Consider the following 22,119-nt stretch of genomic DNA (forward strand, 5'->3'; position numbering starts at 1 on the left):
ACAATAACAATAATAATGATAATAATAATAATAATAATAATAATAATAATAATAATAATAATAATAATAATAACAATAATAATAATAATAATAATAATAATAATAATAATAATAATAATAATAATAAAATTTTATTTATAAAGCGCTTTACAAGTGACTCAAAGACGCTGTACATAAAATACATTAACAGGAGTGAGGAGTCGGGCAGCAGAGTTTTGAATGTGTTGAAGTTTATTGAGTGCTTTGGACTGGGCAGCGACAACACGTTCTAATGTTTTGGATATGAACGGGAGGTTGGAGATGGGCCGGAAGTTGTGAGGGAAGGTTGGATCCAAACCAGGTTTTTTGAGGATGGGGGAGACAGAGGCGAGCTTGAGGGGTGGGGGGACACAGCCAGTACTGAGGGAAGTGTTGATGATGTTAGAGATGAGGGGGGAGATAACAGGGAGGCAGTTTTTGAGGAGGGCAGTGGGGATGGGGTCCAGGCAGATGTGGAGTCTCTGCAAACATGGAGGGCCAGAGCTTGTGTAAAGCCTCGTGCTTCAGATTGATGTCTGATGCTCTTTGAACCAACTCCTGGAGGTACTGTTCTGTCATGGCAGCACACTCTGATGACTCCACAGTGCCCTCCTGTGAGAACAAACAGAGAATATTATTCATGTTGATTTCATTTTACTTTAACAGCAGCAAGAAAAATGATGTGAAACCTTTGGAATCAGCTGGTGTACTGAGTCATCCTAATCTCGACACAAGTATGGACAGACACAATGCCCTTAAGCCAGTAACACACAATTATAATCCTTTGTGTCTTTATTGAATGTACCTCTCAAATGTTCACAGTGCCTTAGGAATACGTGAGTAAACCCTTGGGTGTAATAACTGCTAGATCTGCATAAAGTATAGGAGCAAATTTTGGAAATGGCGGTGCATTGTGGAGTGGTTTGTTGGAGAGCCGCAGCTTCCTACAATCAACAGCATGCCTGTTCAATGATTTACGTACAGCAGACAATGATGTTAACGAATCCAATGATTTCTTTAAGCCTTTACCTCTTACTTTGGGCTTCTTTCTGAGCATTCCGCATTGCTCAGCAGAGGTTACTCAGCACGTTGTTGTGAAACTACTGTGTATACAACCGTAGTAACCTCAGGGCTCTCTGCACTGCAGTCTCTGCTTGGGTAGTCAAACAACGCTCTGCTCAGGCCTTCACCCAGAAGCTTCCCATTATCTCGCACCTCCTCTGGACTCAGTCCTGCCCTGCGGCCACGCCCCTCCAACAGGAATTGCAGCTGCCGCTTCCTTCAGGTTAAAGAAGGAAAAGAGTGATATAGTGATTTCAGGATCTTCTCACTATCCAATGTTAGGATGGTTGTTGTGCTGTTCCACTGCAATGTGTTCGGTCAGAAACACGAGGAGATGCCACTGTAGTTTGACGTCTTTCATGAGCACTGTAGTGGTTGATGAGGTCAGTGGGGTTTTCGGTTGATGGGGGGGGAGACGGACAATGCAGTGGTCAGTGAGGCGGAGAATACAGAGGGGGAGAGTGATTTGGTGTTTCTAAAAAAGACTGTCCGTTTTTCCTTGGGCAGAGGGGTGGGAAGGCTGATGTCCATAGTTATTGCTAGGTGGTCAGAGATGACAGCTGGAGATATTTAAGACTGTGAGACCAGAGGAGCAGACCAGATCGAGGATGGGTCCATGGTTGTGGGTGGGGAAATTGACATGCTGGGTGAGGTTGAGTGATTGTAGGAGGTCTAGGAAGACAGAGGCAGATTTGCTGTGAAGGTTGTCCATGTGAAAGTTGAAGTCCCCGAGGATGAGGACTGAGGGAGATGTAGCTGATAGCTGGGTGGCAAAGTGGGAAAAGTCAGGGAGAAATGAGGGGTTTGGTTTAGGTGGCCGGTAAATGATAGCAGTGGCCATTGGGGTGGGACCGGGTAATTTAAAAACAAGGTGTTCAAAGGAGGGGGAGGCAGGGATGGAAAGTGGGATGGTTGTGAAGACCTGTTTGTGGATGACTGCGATGCCGCCTCCTCGACCTTCTGGGCGGGGTGAGTTGAGGTACGTGTATCCAGAGGGAGTGGCTTGGTTGAGTGGGTAGAAGTCCAGTGGTTTGTGCCATGTTTCAGTTAGACAGAGGAAGTGCAGTTTATTGTCCAGGATGAATAATTGTAGAATGGGGCCTTTGCTGGTGACGGAGCGGGTGTTGAAGAGGGCAAAGTTCAGGTGAAGTGTGGATGTGTGATTAGGGGAGGGCTTCTGGGGACAAGGCTGTGAGGTCCGTGGAAGTGGGCAAAGGTTAGCAAAATGGCAGTTTCTGAGGGAAGGCTGCCGAGGTTGTCTGAAGCTGATGATGGTGGGGATTTGGCAACTTGTTGAATTCTGGTAGAGAGGGGGTGACGGGCAGGGGGAGCCAGAGGGGGGAGGCAGTGGGTGTGCTGGAGGGGAAGATGGGGGGAGTTCCAGGTGGGGACAGAGGGGTGCGCTGTAGCTGGGAGGCGGTTCAGTGGAGCGTGAAGAAGAGATGGATGTAAACACTGGCACTAGTCAGTCTGAAGTGTGGACGGTGTATTGGATATTTGAGATTAAAAGTGATCTGCCGGACCTGTTTGGATGAATGCCATCACTGTTAAAATATTCTGGCCTGTTCCAGAAACAGTTAAAATTGTCAATAAAGTTAATTCTCCTGGCACGGCAGAACGAGCTAATCCAGGTGTTCAGGCTGAGCAGTCTGCTGAAGCGCTCAGAGTTGTTTACCGTTGGTAGGGGCCCGCTAATAAAAATAGACTTTCCGCAGTCTTTCAGTAAGTCCATCAGATTTTGAAAATCAGGTTTTATCTGCTCAGACTGGGGGCGCGCTGTGTCATTGCAGCCGACGTGAAGGATAATGCGGTGTACAGAGGAGGGGAGTGAGCGGAGAAGGGAAGGAATTTTGACAGCGATATCTGCAGCTGTAGCACCAGGGAATGACAGTGTGATAGCGTTGAAGAACCTGATGCCTCTCATGATACTGTCACCAATGATGAGTGTAGTGGGAGCGAAGAGTGGGGCGAGTGGTGGACGGGAGGTTGTGGACTTACGGGAGAGGTGGTGTGGAGGGCTTCCAGCTGGGGTTGCGTCGGGGCTGGTGTGCAGAGGACCCGCCGCGGGTGCCAGCTGTCCCTGTGGCTCGGTGTCGGTAAGGGGGGAGGTGATGGTGGAGCGATGGAAACGCGGCGATGAGGAGTCCACAAACTCGTGTTGTAGACAGCTGCTATGATGGTCCAAGTCTTTGCCGACAGACCCGGTGGAGTGGTGGCGAACCACGTCCCGCAGCAGACGTCGTCGACATAACATACTTTCCGTTGCTTGCATTTAAAGAGAAACTGATCTGACTGAAATATCTCACTACTAGTAAAAAGAACCATGAAAACTATGTACACAAACTCAGTGTTAATGCAGAATCTTTTAATACCAAGTAATATACAGAAAATCAGTGGTAAACAAAGAAAAGATCTTGTCCTAGTTTCCGAAGATGTTAAAACTGATAAATTCCCTAAGCGATGAAGTGTTATAAACAGAGTTTGAAATGAAAGAAAGTAGGTGCCCAGGAAAGTTATGTCCACATGTGCGCATGTTTGTGTGGTCTACAAGTGAACCTTTGGTCCTTTTCACTTGGTCTCGGAGAGCTTTGCCAGGTGGGCCTGGCGGAAGGCTGCTAGGTCCTTCATCTCCAAAACACAGTCTCTCACCATCTCTGCAAACATGGAGGGCCAGAGCTTGTGTAAAGCCTCGTGCTTCAGATTGATGTCTGATGCTCTTTGAACCAACTCCTGGAGGTACTGTTCTGTCATGGCAGCACACTCTGATGACTCCACAGTGCCCTCCTGTGAGAACAAACAGAGAATATTATTCATGTTGATTTCATTTTACTTTAACAGCAGCAAGAAAAATGATGTGAAACCTTTGGAATCAGCTGGTGTACTGAGTCATCCTAATCTCGACACAAGTATGGACAGACACAATGCCCTTAAGCCAGTAACACACAATTATAATCCTTTGTGTCTTTATTGAATGTACCTCTCAAATGTTCACAGTGCCTTAGGAATACGTGAGTAAACCCTTGGGTGTAATAACTGCTAGATCTGCATAAAGTATAGAAGGAAATTTTGGAAATGGTGGTGCATTGTGGAGTGGTTTGTTGGAGAGCCGCAGATTCCTACAATCAACAGCATGCCTGTTCAATGATTTACGTACAGCAGACAAAGATGTTAACGAATCCAATGATTTCTTTAAGCCTTTACCTCTTACTTTGGGCTTCTTTCTGAGCATTCCGCATTGCTCAGCAGAGGTTATATGTATACCATGATACAGTATATGCTATAACAGGCTTCTATTACAAGGGCGCTACTTGGTTGTAGTGCAAATTCATTGATGGTGTCGGTTTTATTATGACATTTGATAGAAAAATAATGTCATCCAGGTCCACTGATTAAAATAAAAGTTGCAATGTTATGTAGAAGTAAAGGAGGTGGCCTGAATAGGGGCTGAAAAGCAAAAACAAAGCAGACAGCAAAGAGGCACTGGTGCCTGATCTGCACAAACATGTCAGATGCACTCCTCCATCCTCAGTAAATGGACTCTAGTCTGTGCCAAAATAAAACAGGATGAAACTGCATTAGTTGTCCTGCCAGGAAAAAAGACAAGAGGCTATAGAAGCTATAGAAGTGAGTTTTTGAGCTGTTGAGTGGGCTGTTATCCCAAATCTCATTTATATATTGTTGTGAAATTTAAGAGTGAGTAAAGAGCAAAGATTTAGGTAATATTCTAGACTAGGAGTATGCTCATGTGTAGTCATGTTAGCTGTATTTGGTTGAGGAAAGTGGTTTTAGCATCCCAGAACTCCCCGTTAAAGCTTGTGGATGTAATGCGGGCTGTGCAGGACATGTCATGTCATCCAATGCAGTTTCTGGTACAACCAGTGGTAAAGTTTGGAAGGTCTCCTATTTCAGTTTTGCAAAGGACATAGCACATTTTTGTCTCCTTGAGCCTTGCAGATAATAGGCAAGTGATTTGTACAAATAAAATAGCAGTGCAATATGTCTCTTTGCAATAGCTTTCAGGAAAATGTTACTAGAAATCACAGTATAGTTGAAAGTGAAATCATAGGCAGCATTACCACAGTGAATTCTGCCAAACATCTTTGAGGAGTGCTGCCCACATGGTAATAGCTCCGAGACCTGCTGTCACACTCTTACATTTCTCATTGTTATGGGATTAGTTTTGAATGGTGCAGTGATGACCTGTGTCGTAATGGCATTAATGACACCAGAACCCGGTCCCTTTTCAAGTTACCTCTTGTATGTTAATTAAGTCTGCTTTTGATACCTGATTCCAGCTTCTCTGTGAAAGCTTTAAGATGTAAAGGCTGAAGCACTCTGCAACTTCAGAAGGCCCTGCTGGCTATTGGCAGACAGCTAATTCATGGTTCATGAAGCAATCAAAGTCATCATGTTAGTCATTTGCAAGGGTTGATGGATTTTTCTCAAGCACGTTGTTGTGAAACTACTGTGTATACAACCGTAGTAACCTCAGGGCTCTCTGCACTGCAGTCTCTGCTTGGGTAGTTAAACAACGCTCTGCTCAGGCCTTCACCCAGAAGCTTCCCATTATCTCGCAGCTCCTCTGGACTCAGTCCTGCCCTGCGGCCACGCCCCTCCAACAGGAATTGCAGCTGCCGCTTCCTTCAGGTTAAAGAAGGAAAAGAGAGATGAGTGAGTGAAGAAACACATGCACCTGGGGAGAAAAAGTGGCCACAAGTGAGTAACACCAAGGAAATAAAAGTATACTCGTGTCCATCAAATAGAGTATCCTTCTCTCTGTGAAACAAGCTTTTTGAGAAACAAAAAAAATGACTCCCCTTGTAAAATCCATTAGAATTGACAGGAGATACCGCAAAGTCTGGATTAAAAACTCTGAACTCTGAATAACACCATCATTTATGAGATGACAGCAATTAAATTGGTGTTACATTGATTTAAATGTTAATAGTTTTCCTTTTAAATGACAGTGTTTTTATTTCAATCTTACCACACTGCGGCAGGGTGTGAACAAAGCAGCAGAGGATTTTAAAAGTGATGTAAACTATGTCAAATGTTGTTGTTCATTAGTAAGAAATCTCATGTGATACACTACTGCACCAACATGTTCCACGGGCCAGTGCCAGGATGCTGAAATGATCTTAATAGTCAGAGCAGGCTGGAGGCAAACATTCCATATGAGATAAGATTGTTGTGTAGTGTGTGTGTGTGTGTGTGTGTGTGTGTGTGTGTGTGTGTGTGTGTGTGTGTGCGCGCATGCGTGTACGTGCATATGACAAAATGCATCAATCGTGCATCACGTTGGTTAACAAGGTAAGACAAGTTTAAGGAGGCTAGACTTGTGTGTGTGTGTGTGTGTGTGTGTGTGTGTGTGTGTGTGTGTGTGTGTGTGTGTGTGTGTGTGGGTGGGGGGGGCTTGCTGAGTAGATAGTCTATTTTTGTGCAATATTTGTAACTGTCAGTGAGAATCACATCAGCATAAAAAATATGTACACCTTTAAGAAATTCCATTAGTTAAATGTATTTGTGTATAAAATTCCTTTGAAAAAACAGTAGTTATGATCAGAAAAGTCCAGCTGAACAAAAATAGTTTTGGGGCCAAAAAGTCAACACAAAGCTTTGATTTCTGCCTGAGTTTTACAAAAACAGAGCAGATGGCATCTGCTTAAAGGTCCTACAATATAGTTTCATTTTGTAAGATTCCAGATTTGTAATCCACAGCAGCATTGTGCATCACAGTGGGTGAATTCAGTCTCACATTAAAACTGTTTTCTTTTAAAAAAGACCGTTTGAGATTTGTGAAATAGAAAAAAAAGAGCTACATCTCCAGGGGAAGAAGGTCAAGCGATCAGCTGAGTCTGAAATCAAAGGACCTCAACAACCAGTCAGTGCATGTGTGCCAATGTAATAAACATTTTCTAACTTAAAAAAAAAAGTTACAATGCTTTCGGCTTTTCTCTCTCCCACAACATTGTCAAATTGTAAATAAACAGCAAAAGAATCACAAACTGCATCATTCTACTCACGCAGCTTCATGCTGGGATGAATCAGGATGTATTTACTGGTGGCATACTGCTAGCATTTTGTATTTCCCTGCTGGATTTTACTAAATAAAAAATTAAAAACAAAATACACTTTGATTGGTGGCAGTAATCTCATGTAAGTATTCCCATGGAATTAGGACATTAACCAGATTAGCTGCGAAACATGAACTGGCCTAAAGCTCAGTTTTAGAGACTTTGTCTATAGCAAAATAAAACCAAAATCAAATAGACTTTTTAGCTTAATTTTATCCAAATTGGGATTCTACATGTGTGGTGTTGACAGGGTCAGGGTATTCTGTTAATGCTCTTTACACTGCAAGACACAGTTTGAAGGAATTTAATGTAATAAGATCGTGAGAGTTCTAAAGGTTATGTCTAAGTCATGCCTGTTACACACATTTAGACAAGCAAAGGGTCCAATTGCAGCCATACGAAACATAACATCCATGGCATCTTACAGTATCAGGATCCTCAAACCCTGGGAATATTATGGCCTTCCTCTACTCACTGACCCCTGCAGGAAACTTGACACCTCAACAGTGTTTCATGTCAACCCCACAATCCCCTGAACAACACAATAGCAAACAAACAAACAAAAAAAAATACTGTGGGAAGATGAACCCAAAAGATGTTCAATGCCGTTTTGCAGTGCTGAATATGTCACTCTATATGTAAAGTACAGTCTACAGCGGTAAGGTTTTGAAAAACTAAAACGTCTACCAGCATCTTATAATGTAACAAACAGATACAATTGACTTAAGGGGTAAAGGTCTTGCATGCAGATAACAGTTATTAGGACTTCAGTGCTGATATGAAAATCGTCTTTAGCCTTGGGCTGTTCTGTACTATCTCTCCACAACAGGACGTGCATGAATCAGGAGTGAGATGCAGCAGAGAGCCAATGTTTGAAAGTTTTCAGCGCGATTCTAAAAGTGCAACTGAGGACACAGAAGCAACTTAAATTCATGAGTGGACTCACATGCAGTACTGCTATACTGCTCAACAATATTTTAGGGATTTTGCTTGTTTTTCAAGATAGGTGCATTTGCTATATTCTGCACCTCCAAAACTTATAGTCACATCTGCACATTACCATCACTGTCTTAGACTTATAGAAAAAAAACTATAACAAATGCCTCTACTAGAGCAGTATATTTCTTTAATAATAACCCTAACCCCAATCCTAACCCTATAACAATATAAATTGAATAGAATAGAGATACACGTTATACAGTCAGTTCAGTTGACTCAACCTGACAGTTTTCCCACAAGGAACATTAATACAGGTTGCAGCTTTGTTTTTGACCTGCCATTACTTAGTATTTGCCCTTGAGTAGCAAGTTCTTTAAAAATATTCTTGTGCGTGACAAGTTCAGTAGATTTTTGCTTTGCAAGGATGTTTTTCATTGACCCAGAGTGACAGACCTCAAGAGATTTTTGGCTGGGGAGAGAGAGGAATGTTTGTGTCGAACTGCCAAGTACCCACCCTTACCCTCAGACACATAGTCTAATTCCCCTGGCTCCTCGGTGCCAGGCTCTGTCTCTGTTTCACACAGACCTGCAGGCATACACACACACACACACACACACACACACACAAATGTATACGCACGAAACTGTACACGCCGGCATGTACACACACGCTCAGAAGCTGTAACTCACATATTCATGTCAGAATCCACACATTCTTGACATATTTAAACAAACAGCATCCAAGGCCTGAGACACAGCACACACACCTGTCATTAAAGTGTAGTTAAACTGATGTGATAAAATGTCTGAGATCAAATTCTCACCTGGACTCCTCCAGCAGCAGGAGCAGACGGCAACGTGGAGTTTCAGTGGCTGCTATATGACCCAGTGTCCCAAACACACGCTCTGCAGCGATCACATCATTCATGGTCACCTAAGGTCAAAACACAAACATGTGTTTACAAACACACTCAAGATACTCTACTGATTGTCTTTTTCCTTACACAAGTTGCATCTTTGTACAGGGTTGTACAATATTTACACTCAAACAGATACAAGTTGGGATGAAACAAAAACAGCAGCAGACAATGAAAACAAGCAGCAGGTGTAACTTGATGTAAAGATCATTTATCAAATGAAGTCTAAGAGAATGTAGAGGGAAAATCCTCAGGTAGGACATTCCAGGGAACATATATCTATCATTTTAGACAAACAGCAGAAAATATATAGTCTGACAATTTAAGAAGTACGGTTTTCAGTTTCTGCTGGAAACATCAGATGAGAAAATCAATAACACTCATATATTTGTCCATGAACTGTGAAGCTATATTCAGACACCAGTCATCTTGTTTAAAGAAAATGGAAACAGGAAAACATCTCACCTGATTCTATCTGGAGCTAACAACATCCACCTACCAGCACAGCTAAAGCACACTTTAGTCTTATTTGTTTTGTCCAAACATAGACATGAGTGTGAAAACAAGTTGCCGTTTTAAGTGGGAGGTTTGTGTCAGATTCTTTCTTGGAACCATTAACCACACAGATTAAAGAAAACAAGATATAACATGTAAACTTGACATTCTTAGAGGTACTTATGGAGGGACTGTTTATTTTTTTTTTTACTTTATAGCTTTTTACCTGTTTCCAGATTCTGTGATAAACTAACTGCTGCTGGATGTAGTTATTAATAGTCGGGAGTGAGGTATCAATCATGTTGTTAAACTTTCTTCCAGAGAGCAAGTTAGCATGAAAAGTCATAATATTCTATTCAACTTTAAATTTGCACATTTACTTTGCAGATGGTACATCAAACAATTCTGTTTTCTTGTATAAAAGAAATATTTGATAATATATATTTACGAGTGAAATTTGTTGTTGGTCAATACATTTGCTCCCCTGCAAAACAACTGACCACCTTCAGTATATACAGCGGGAGGCTTGCATTAAAAACAAAGCTGGACTTCACCTCCTGGCCATTGATCCTCTGCAGGTTGAAGTGGTAGAGGCGGTAGATGACGAAGGAGCGCCACAGAGTCAGACTGACCACTGGGTTGCCCTCTGGGTGGACGGTCAGCTGGTCCAAACGCCTCACCTGAGCCAGGGCCGCCAGCTGTGGCAGGCGGCTGATGTTGGTTTCCAAGAAGATCAGGTGCTACAGAAAAAGTAACAAACTGGTCAGAGAGGCCTTTAACTGGATATAGAAAATGATTAGGCCTGTAACTAACTGAATTGAATATGGCAAAGACTTGTGGGGTTCAGAGAGGATTGTGTGGATCTAGTAGATACAGTTTTGGCTGTAATTTATGCTAGTGTGAATAGGTCTCAGTCAGCCTCGCCCATCTGGACATTGCAGTTTTACCCTTTTCTTCGTTGCACAGCTGCTCATGCTGTCAGGTTGCTCAACAAACAGCCCTTTTCAAGTAAAGTCACAAATTCTGACTCAGCTACTCCACAACATTTACCTTGTTCTCTTTTCTGTGCAGCTTTGGGTGTATGCTTTAGGTCATCGTTTTGCTGTAAAAATTTTCCAGGCTGCATTAGGTTGTTGTTCAAGATTTTCCTGCATTTTGCTGCATACATTCTAACTTCTACCCTTCCAAACCTTCCAGAGCCTACTGCCAAGAAACAGCCCCATATCATGATGCTGCCACCACCATGCTTCACAGTGGGGATGGTGCATTTGTAATGATGTGCAGTGTTTGGTGTCTGCTAAACTTAGCATCTTACTTTGTAAAAATCTGTTTTCACTTGGACACAAAATTGTCTTTTTTGTAAATTCTTGTCAGAAAAGCAAAATTATATTGATCATGAGTTTAGGTTGTAAAGCAGTAAAAGATGTAAACTTCCAAAGGGGATGAATACATGAATCTATGAGGGAATAGGCATCCACTGGCCAACGCCTCTAAAGGCCTCCCTCTTTGTATCATGTCATTGCAGTTTGGTAATAAATGACATTAAGCATTTACCAACACCACGTGTAGCTTAAATCAAAAACGCACGTGCAGGTTTTTTCTCGAGGAATTTATGTCAACACTGCATGGCTCGTTATGATATATGGGCTCACCGACAGATTTGGGAACTTGACCCTTATTCGCGGCAGTGTTGGTACAATGGCGTCAAAGTTGATGTAGCGGAAGGTTATTACAGTGACAGCACCAGCAGTCTGAACACCCCAGCCCCTCTCCAGGGCCTCCAGGGCTCCGAGTCCGAACAAACGCAAGGTGTCTCCGTCCAGCTCCGCCAGGTGACTGTCAGACAAGGATAAGCTCTGAACACTGCCGCTCCCTGCCTCCACAAGCCTGCAAAGTACACACAAATATACACAAAAACACTCCTCATAAGTCAGTCTTGGTATGCTGAGTGCACAAAATTTGTTGCCTTGTGAAACTTGAAGAATGTCTGGGAGCCAAAAGTACTTTGCTTACATTTGCTTGAAAACTCAGCCATTGTGCTAAGAGACGGAAAAGGCAAGAGGACGCTCACTCGTCTAGTCAATGTCCCATTTGTGTCGCCCAATTACTTTCTATTCTACTATACGACAGCTGAAGTGCCCTTCCCTGATAAGAGGGTCGTGAGAGTGGAGAATCTGGGCGAGTCTCAAGGAGACATAATCTCTGTGCCTAAGCTCAGCCTTCTGGGTCTACTGACACTCAGGGGACTTTTCAGCATAGCAGGGCATCAGATGGCCACTGGCTGCACGCTACAAAACACTGATCATTTTGAGTTCGGCCCGCCAACAAACTAATCACCCCTATTCATATTTCACACCCACGCAATCACACTGCAACAGAAAGACACAGTGGTTAGAAGACTAATCCTTTGATTAGAGAAGTCTAATCCAAGATTCTTGTTGAGACCAATTTTTAGAAAGCATGTGTTTGACTTGAGAGGTGAGAAAAAGAGACTCATGGGCAGAGGACCAGAAGGCATGGTGTAAACAGAGAGGTACGTATAGTACTTAGTGTAGGGAAACAATAGGTACTGCAAGGTTGACCCTCCAGAGACTTCACATCTCTGTACTGCAGAGAGGTTTCCACTCCTAAATGAGTAGCAAAAAAAGACAAATAATTAAATTGGATTAGTAAAATGAGAGATGTGCTTCTGTGGACTGGAGTCTCAATCACATAAATAAGAAAAACAAGTAAAAGAAAAACATCAAGAAGGGAGAAAGAACTTACGCATGCAAAAATACTGTTCAGTATTAACAAAAACACAGGGTCTGCATATACTGGTGTTCACAATTTAAGTGTACAGACACTCATAATTTTCTTTTGTCATGAATCTAAAACATGTTTGTATGAATAAATCAAAATAAACTTAAAACATTTAACATAATCCCTCGGAAGAATAAAATATTATACTGAAGTTTTTGGTTACTGTAAATGGTTTACATCAGTCAATCCAATCTTATTTAAATGTGATTGTTGGTCATCAGTGTTGCACTGTTGAACAGGGCACAGATCTAACATGTTTTAATGTTGATTAATAAGCAGACTCAGAAAAAAGTCCAAGTAGTGTGTTCAGATCGCTTTTTAGTGTTTTGCCCAGTCATAGTATAAAACCCAAAGTTATTTAATTTGCTACGAGATAAGGCAAAGAAACCATGAATCAAATTTTTCTTGAAAATGGATTAAATGATTAAAACCCAACAATAGAATTGCAGTGACTGTCTTGAAAAGTGAAGATAGGATTTCTGATATGTGCAACTAACCCAGGAATCACAGTGAAAAACATTTAAACAGCTGGAGGTGGAACCTGACATAACCACGACATTAGGTTCTCAGTAGGGAATACTTGTGTCTCTTTAAGTGATTCATTCTTGTGTAAAAAATATGTAAATGGTCAAGGTGCATCAAGACATGGTGAAGTGCAGGACCAGATTGGAGCATAACTTTCAGGCCTTTAGGAAACTTTCTGTGTGTGTGTGTGTGTGTGTGTGTGTGTGTGTGTGTGTGTGTGTGTGTGTGTGTGTGTGTGTGTGTGGTCTCTGTATGAGTACAATGTTTGTATGCTGTAGTGGATAAAAGTCAGTCAGTCTGCCTCAGAGCTCAGCAAGTTGTAAATAAGTAAGTTTAAAACTACAGCTATACATAAAATATTTAATACAATTTGTCAGTGAACACAACAACCAAATTATTGATATAATACAGCCTGATTGATGGGGAATGTCATCAAATATGAAAATACCCAATAAATCATTATTGTATCCAGACACATTACTCTTATACTGTATAGATAAGGTGAGCCACCATACACTCTGTATGAAAACCATTCTTAATCAAATGTCAGGGGGTGGTCATAGTGTGGGGGCTCCCAGAGAGGTAATAAAAGAAATGGATAGGGTATGGCAGGGTCATCCTTGCTGCCGATTTTTTTCCCCTATAGCCAACTCCAACTAAAAAAAGTTCCCTGAAAGCAAATTTTGCATTTCCCCAAAGATCATGATCACAACACATACATCTGTAAAAGTTTTCACAGGGTACGTGGAACAACGCGCAACGTCAGCAATTTGCTTTCTTGGTACACTCCAATCTCAGGAATGGACATGGACACTGATGGATACACAAAATATGTACTATAAACCAGAACTTTAAATAAGTGTGTAAACATTGTCGAGTGGAATAAAATCTCTGCTTGCCTTCAAATGGAAACAACGCTGACCGAGAGTAAGTCTGTTCATTAAGATGTAAACAAGAACTGATAGCAAAGAAATTTTAAAGTTGCAAAGTTCAAGTGTGTCCTGTTTAAAGCACATGCATGGACAGAAACATGGAACTAAACGGGGAGGCACCAGACACTGAAAGGCACTTTAAATGTCAGAGTATACCACCCCTCCAAAATGTAGGATTGCCAAAGGCAGTAAATCAGGGAGAGATGGAGAGCGGTGAGGGAAATAGAGTCTAACATGTAGATGAGTCATGTAAAGAATGACTTCTGTGGAGCTGGAAGTGTGTCATCAACACACTCTGTATCATGTCACATATTGTTCCCTCATAATCATAGCTGAAAGGTTGCCAGGTGGCCTGAATGCCCTTATGGCATGAAACTACGAATAAATGCTGAGAGAAGAAGAGATTAAGTTGGGGAAGATGGAGTGAAGAATCTGTCACAATTACAGGGATCCTGCTCTAGCCTATCAGACACTGCATTTAATTCATCCATCCATCCATCCATTATCTATACACCGCTTAATCCTCACTAGGGTCGCGGGGGGGGCTGGAGTCTATCCCAGCTGACTCGGGTGAAGGCAGGGGACACCCTAGACAGGTCACCAGTCTGTCGCAGGGCCACATACAAAGACGAACAAGCACTCTCACATTCACACCTACGGGCAATTTAGAATAATCAATTAACCTCAGCATATTTTTGGACTGTGGGAGGAAGCCGGAGTACCCGGAGAAAACCCACGCATGCACAGGGAGAACATGCAAACTCCATGCAGAAAGATCCCGGGAAAGCCGGGACGCGAACCAGGGACCTTCTTGCTGCAAGGCGAAAGTGCTAACCACTACCCACTGTGCAGCCCCGCATTTAATTCAATTAGATCTATCTCACTTAATCCTACAGGACTTTTAAAAGGACATCTGTCATCGCTCAACAGCATAATCCCCCCCAAAGACATAGCTTGAACACGTGTCTTCAATTGCTTCAATACTGTGAGGTAGACAGTGACAAACGTGAAATATTACTCGTCTGTCATTACAACATAGCATCCATCATTTCCCTCCATTCAAAGGTGAAAACAAGTGGTTCAGCTGTGTGCATATTGGGTAGTGAGTTCTGTAGACTCTTAATGTAAAGTGTTCCTGCAGCATGGGTTCGTTTAGGATTTCATGTTTCATTCAAGGACCCTGCTAAGCTTCTTTCTCACCATTGTTCAAATATGTCACTGATTTATGTGCCCGAAAAACCACCTGTTGGGGATCCTAGCACAAGTCTTTATGAAATGAATGTATTAACAGTATATAGTCCATTCCATCTCCCCGCACAGTGACCAGCCCCACTATTGGATTTCTAGGTAATAATTCTTCTGCTGCCATGCATCCCTTCTTTCATTTCTCATGGGAAATGTGGCTAGATACATCTTAAATTGCTTGCAAATGGGAAAAGCTTGGGGATGCATCACAGTCCCACTTTGGCAGTCACACATGCTATTGTCCCATAAATTTTTATAGGAATACGTTGAGACTATCAAGCTGAAAGGGCTGTCAACATTCATTTTAACCTAGTTTGTCACCACACTGGGAGCACTAATGTAAACCAGAGATGACATCACATGTTCTACTTACATATATATATATATATATATATATATATATATATATATATATATATATATATATATATATATATATATATATATATACAGTGTGACTTGCAGTTGCATCGTGATGGATCCCGTCTCTGTGTCAGGGATAATCTATAATTAAAGTAGTCAATAAAGGTACATTTATAGTGTGTGAATGTGCACAACTCTTTCACATGGAGATGCTCATATGGATCCTCCTCCTGTTTCATTCTGTGGCTCTTTTAACATTGAGAGGAAAGACTCCTACAAACAGCTGGAAGCAAAAAACTATACTTCAGTTTCCATTTTCTCAAAACTTCAGTTAGATGAATTATTAGTGAGTGGCATTAATCTAGCCTGTTTTATTATTATGGAGGTTTCGGTTTGAAATAGATGTTTGCAATTCGTATTTCTGTTCTCTGCAGCAGGCATGGAGTTAAAGAATAGAGTTCAGGCTCGAGTTTAAGGAAGAAATGCATGCACATACATCGAGTGGTTACCCAGATCCCCTGGCTCGCACAGAGCTGATCCAGATGTGTGGATGTGCCAGGTCTAAACTTCAACTTAGAAGGGAAACACAGTTTGACATTCTGGAGTAGCAGGATTATGGATGACACGTAACAAATCATACTGGGTCCTTTCATGGTGCATGAAAAAAAATATCTCCTGCTGTTAGTATTTCCTGGGAATTGACAACCCCAAGGACCTGATACATGATGTCATGAAATGGAAAAGTAGTAGTGTCAATTCACAGACCTCAAAAAAGTGAGACAAGTCCATCCATCATGTGCCCCTTCGTGCTCTGTGTGGGGGAGGATGGTGTAATTCGTTTTAGCATGTAGTACTTCAGCAGCTATCTCAGGTAATGTGAACTACACAGTGTGGGCATTATAACTCTTCTGGAAACCCACACACTGTTGAACAAAGCAACTTTTAAATTTCCCACCTACTATTAATATTTCCAGGCATTTTAGAGATTTTACCCTTTGACATTTTAATCACAAATTTTACTTCTCTTTCAAGATAGCGGTGGTAGGGTTCATACTCACTCTTGATGCATTGTCATACAATAGTAGCCAAAGCAATACAACTCCAAAATCATAGGAGTGTGGCAGACTGAATCATGTGACTCCTCTTCGTCACTCTAACTTGTTAAACCACGTGAATGAAGTTATAATAGACCCTGTAAAGTAAAGCCATTGCCATTGAGGGATTTTGCTTCAGGGACATTCTCATATCCTGGTGCAGGAAGGAGAGGCCGTCTTTAAAACATGTAATAATAGCCCCTGACACAGCCTCCACTTTCATGTTAGCCCTCCCCCTCATAACTCATCCAGACCTGGATCTCAATCTGTGTAGGAGAGAATATTAGAGCTCTGTGTTCATATTAGACCGAGAGCAGACCGTTGATTTAGAGCCCTTCCAACATAATGTTATAAACACTGGAAGGACAAACATCTTCAGACATCTTAGACATGCATATACTGATTTCAGCAAAGAACTCACTCAGCTCATGCCCCTGAAGGAAGTACAGTGGTCACTGCGTTGCTTGAGAAAATCACAAGATGGGTTTGACACACCAGCTGTTGCAGGGACTGAATCTGTTACCAGGATGATCTCGCTACATTTTCTATCTAGGTCATTCTGCCAACCGTGATGAAAAAAAAAAAGAATAAAGCAGTTGCTTGAAACACTGCATAAAAATATCAAAGACGTGAGCAGCCAGACAACAGCATAAATAAAAGGTCTTTTGAGCAGGTGGAGGTAGAACATGTACAATGTGACATCCAGAGATTCTGTCAGGAAGAGTGAGAGCGTCAGATCTAAAAGACAGAATAGATTATCAGAACTTTTTTGTCTTACTTGGGATCTCGTGGGCTGTTTGGACGACTGTTAGTTCGGAGACGGATCTCTGTTCCCCCTGATGGTCGCTCTGGTCCTGAACCTGGGCTTATCCGTCTGACAAAAAATAAATAAATTAAAAAAAATAAAATTAAAAAAAATCATCAGCAAAACAGCAAACTTTATCACAACCTTCTCAGATGAAAAAAAAAACAACCCAATAAAGCAGACCATTTTGAAATAGCCAGAATCACACAAATAGTAGTATGTTTAATAAGCTTTGTACTTGCTAAGTACAAACACAAACATATTACAGGATGGACTAGACGTTAATGACAATATTTTTACAAAGAAATGCACACAATCGTCTCACTGTCATACTTGCTTCTTCCTCTCTTTCTCCCACTTACATACCCACATTTTCTCTCCATCAGCTGTCAATTGAACTAGCAGGCTGCATTATTTTGATGTCTTGTCATGGTTGTCAGTTTCAGTATCACCTTCCTCCCTCCACTTTGTCAGTTTGTGTCTCACTGGTTGTTTTGAATCTCTTCAGAAAGCACTACCGTAATTAAAGAGTTTTGCAAATTACTCTAGGCTGATGGAAATTTAATCAATTTTAAAAGGTACTGTGAAATATAAAAAGTATAAGACACATTACATTTTGTCTTGATGGTGGTGGTAGATGAAAAGTAAGGGGATTACCAAAGTGATTACAGTTAATCCTGAGGGGGGCATGTTTGTCAATGCAAAATTTAGCAAACAAATGTATGCTGATGATACTGTGATTTTTTACCATGTAAGATCTAAAAAACATGCTGTAGGCAAACTGACAAATGCAATAAGCAATTTGTTGACTGGTGAGCTAATTCATGCTTGACCGTGAACGTAAGCAAGAGTTTGCATGTATTTCACATTTAGTAACAACAGTTGAGTTAATCCTTTCTTGTGACATACTTTCACTATCTGGCATTGTAACTGATACAAGCCTGTTAAGTCAATCAGGTCATCTGCAAAATTAAGCTTAAAAGGAATAAATTTAAGAGCTTTAGGTTCCTGCTGAGGTCGTCTCCTGCAAAGCTTTTTGTACACAGTAAGATTATTCCAGTCTGTCTTACTGCATTACAATCTGGTCACAGGAAGGTGTGACTATAGTAAGCCTGATGCAAACTCCTGCGTAATCCCAAAAGCACGAGATCAAATGCGAAAGGATCATCATCACTAAAATATCTATTTTTTAAAATTTTTAACAGATGCATGCCTGTTGCTTTAAATTATTCCTAATCTCACACCCTCTCTTGTTAGAAGATGTCAGGCCTATCCTGGCAGTGGCAGTGCTGGCAGTAGCATTTACTTAAAGCAACTGCAGTTCAGAATGACAGCCTTTAGTCAACCTGCTTTCTCTGTTAAAACAGCAGGAAAGTGGAATTTCGTACTCACAAACATTAGAGACTCAGGAAACTTTACAGTGTTTAAAACCAGCCTCAAGCTTTTGCTGGAGTCAGCACAAGAGTGTCATCATTATTTTTTCCTTGTATTCACTGTATTTATCATATTGATTCTATTAACTACCTTGCATTTGTGCTGTTTTATGTCTGTGGTTGTTTTTTCTTTACCTGCCCTTGGCCAACAGATGTGGAATAGCTGCAAGGTAACTCTGGTTACAATTACTTTTGTAATTGTGTGCTGTTCCTTCAAAAATAAACATCCATCCATTATCTATACACCGCTTAATCCTCACTAGGGTCGCGGGGGGTGCTGGAGTCTATCCCAGCTGACTCGGGTGAAGGCAGGGGACACCCTAGACAGGTCGCCAGTCTGTCGCAGGGCCACATACAAAGACAAACAAGCACTCTCACATTCACACCTACGGGCAATTTAGAATAATCAATTAACCTCAGCATATTTTTGGACTGTGGGAGGAAGCCGGAGTACCCGGAGAAAACCCACACATGCACAGGGAGAACATGCAAACTCCATGCAGAAAGATCCCGGGAAAGCCGGGACGCGAACCAGGGACCTTCTTGCTGCAAGGCGAAAGTGCTAACCACTACGCCACTGTGCAGCCCTCAAAAATAAACAATAAAATAAAAAATAAATTCCATAGCAATTCACCCAATTCATCCATGTTGTTGAGATACTTCGAATCTAAACCAAAAATAGTAGACTGACCAACCGACACACTTTCCTGTCCCTAAAACCAAGCTACTAAAAAGGCCAGTAGAAAACATTCATATCTAAACTACACCAATCACAGATACACTATTGCAATCCCCATTCACTCTGGACCAGGGACACAAGGTCACACACATAACACTGGTGTCATACCAGCCAGTGATTGTTTTACTTCCAAAGCTGATCTTAACTTCCTCTAAATTTTGTGAGTACCTTGGTTCATCTGGAGAAGGCTCCTGTGCAAGGCCATTAGTCTGGGCGGGGCTGTGAGCAGGACTGTTCTCTGGACTAACGTCTTCCTTAGCGCCATTGGTTGGTGGCAGCTCCAGACAGGCCCTGACACCTTCCCACTGCTGTGCTGCATTACGGATTGCCAGACGCCGCTTCTCCTTGATGGACATAGCACACACACACAGAGACAGAGGACAGAGAAGGTGTCAAGTGACAATTCTCCTGAGAAAGACACAGAGAGCAGACTAAGTGTAGCGGAGTTAATGATTCCACTTGCCATCTCATATTACATATTTGGTTCCTACGGTGACCGCTGGATATGGCGTGGACGCACACATCCGGGCCCCTGCAGACTTGGGGTGTGTGCCCCCACATTGCGGTCTCAGTCTGCTGTGTCTGGGTGCCGTGGTAAGATGACCAGTATAAGCTCTGCTAGAAAAATGCTAATTAAGTTTAACCTCCGTGCTGAATAAATTGTTTTGCGTTTTTAGCATGATCGGGAGGTTGCCACATGTGCGACTGTAAGAGTACTATCAGTGTGTTTTACCAGGTACACAATTCATTCATTCATTCATTCATTTTTTTCATATTAATATGCGCGCTCAGTCTGCTGTGTCCGGATGCCGTGCACGATCGGGAGGTTACCACGTGTGCGACTGTGAGAGTAATATCAGTGTGTTTTACCAGCTCCTGCAAATAAACGGCGGATTTGACGCCAAAAGGGAAGATGCTTCGTGCCTGATTATCTACACAACGCAAGATAGAGTACACAACCACTACATAAGCAAACAGAACCTCTCTGTAAATTCTGATTTGATCATACATACTGATTTTACTCTGGGACATATATCCCACTCTCCTGTTACCATAGTATAGCATTCTGATTTAACTGCAGTTGCTTCTTACAGCAGAAAAAAAGTGACATCCCATCCTGAAAGAGAGAAGACTCGTGTTTCTCTGTTATATTTCCATTGTTCTTTCTCAGCCAGGCTGCAGTTTCGATATGCTCGGTTATGGAATGTGCCACTCCTCAATGAAGACGTGAGTCAGTATCAGTTCACCGTGAGTCCTTCGCCCTCGTGAACTCTTGGCTGCAGCATTCAATATAACATTTTCTCAACACCAGGGATTAGCAAGAGTTAGGTTACTGAGAGACAATGAGTTCTGCACAGAATAATTCTCTCAGTAAAAGACCCAGCAGGATCTTTGGCACACACACCATCACATTTACTGCAAAACAGATGCATGTCCAAGACAGAACATCTTAGACCATTTAAAGAAGTAGAGTGAAATTTACAGACCCTACTACAAATACAGTACCCCTGTGGACAGTATACCTCCCTACTTCCCCAAAAGGACTGTTATGCCATGTAGAGCTGATGTTGATATATTTTACAAAATTCAGCCTATAAAGCATCCAAAAAGTTTATTTATTGACCTACTAAAACACACACAGCCTCATCAATCTCAAGACACATAAGTTAGAAGACACATAAAAAGAAGGTAAAATGCTGGGGGAAACTATCAAAAAATATAAAACTTATAAACTTTAGAGCTTTCTCACTGAAAATGTTTAATGTTTTTATAGGCAGGCTGAACCAAAAAAAAAAAAAAACAGATACAGATTCATATAGAAAACTATTAAGAGGCTAAAGAGGTAATTTGCTTTGGATTTAAACTACATGTAACATTCAGCAGATAGGTAAGACACAAATCAGATTTACTCATTGATATGGGATGTTTTTAGACAGCTAAAAGCCTTGATGCTATCAATTATAGCTAGCAGTTTGGACTTTTGGGACTAATCACCATCATCCGACCAACAAACACAACGGATTGTCTGACATCAAGTTTAAGAAAAAAGACACCGAAGCATTCAGTGAGCACTTGTTAATCTACGGTCTGAAACATAGGCTGCAATTTGCATTTGCTATAAACTCTCAGTCCAGACAGACAAAGACACCAACAGCAACTCAGATCAGAGTGGTACCTTATGAATGGTCTGCTTGTGACTCTCCCTCTTCTTCTCCTCCTCTTTTCGAACCTGTACACCTGCCATGCGCCGATCCTCGTCCTGAAAAAGATAGCTTGTGCAATCAGAGTGCCGCTCCATTCATGAGTTCTGAATTATTCAAGAGGGAGGGGAACCACAAAAGACGCTGTCAGGGAGACGGTTCTCTACACCAGAAATGGACCGCTATGGAGGTTGGGGGAAAAATTATCACACCAGCCGGCTGCATCACAGGATTATCCGTCTGATTTTCAGTCTCAAATAAACTGAGTCCAGCTGTTGGGGAAAGCCAAAACTCCCAGAATGCAATGCTGCCAACACAATCTGAGTGTGCCAGCTAAGAACAGGGGGATATTCAGCTGTCTGTGACGAGAGCTAGCACAGACGATGCTTCTGTCTGATCATTAGAGGCAAAATGCTAGCCACTCTAGAGTCATGGCAATGATGGCAGGCAGTGGAGAAAAAAGTGCTAGATCTGT

At 41.8% G+C, this 22,119-nt stretch overlaps 2 protein-coding genes across 3 annotated transcripts in view; both read right to left on the bottom strand.

Moving 5' to 3' along the window:
• Window positions 1–227: 227 nt before the first annotated feature.
• On the bottom strand, window positions 228–3,352 carry LOC129349299 (uncharacterized). 2 transcript variants are annotated; one of them, XR_008602250.1, is made up of 2 exons: window positions 1,135–3,072; window positions 228–630 (listed from the first exon to the last, which is right to left on the bottom strand). XR_008602250.1 is itself a non-coding variant. In XM_055012130.1 (2 exons), the coding sequence occupies exons 1-2, from the start codon at window positions 3,350–3,352 to the stop codon at window positions 269–271; spliced, it is 636 nt and encodes a 211-aa protein (XP_054868105.1). In that variant the 3' UTR covers window positions 228–268. The 2 variants fall into 2 exon arrangements, 1 of the variants encoding a protein (XP_054868105.1); XM_055012130.1 differs by lacking the exon at window positions 1,135–3,072 and adding an exon at window positions 3,079–3,352.
• Window positions 3,353–3,424: 72 nt separating this feature from the next.
• The window catches only part of LOC111577669 (leucine-rich repeat-containing protein 49), a 38,199-nt gene continuing 19,504 nt past the window's right edge, over window positions 3,425–22,119 (bottom strand). Inside the window, exons 8-15 of the mRNA XM_035954556.2 lie at window positions 21,620–21,703; window positions 19,612–19,787; window positions 17,245–17,340; window positions 11,158–11,392; window positions 10,060–10,245; window positions 8,918–9,027; window positions 5,559–5,721; window positions 3,425–3,864 (exon numbers count right to left, since the gene is read on the bottom strand). Of these exons, the coding sequence (XP_035810449.1) occupies window positions 3,649–3,864; window positions 5,559–5,721; window positions 8,918–9,027; window positions 10,060–10,245; window positions 11,158–11,392; window positions 17,245–17,340; window positions 19,612–19,787; window positions 21,620–21,703 (1,266 nt within the window). The 3' untranslated portion in view covers window positions 3,425–3,648. The remainder of the gene's footprint in view (window positions 3,865–5,558; window positions 5,722–8,917; window positions 9,028–10,059; window positions 10,246–11,157; window positions 11,393–17,244; window positions 17,341–19,611; window positions 19,788–21,619; window positions 21,704–22,119) is intronic.

The sequence above is a fragment of the Amphiprion ocellaris genome, chromosome 1, assembly GCF_022539595.1.
Source record: "Amphiprion ocellaris isolate individual 3 ecotype Okinawa chromosome 1, ASM2253959v1, whole genome shotgun sequence".
NCBI classification, from domain to species: Eukaryota; Metazoa; Chordata; class Actinopteri; family Pomacentridae; genus Amphiprion; species Amphiprion ocellaris.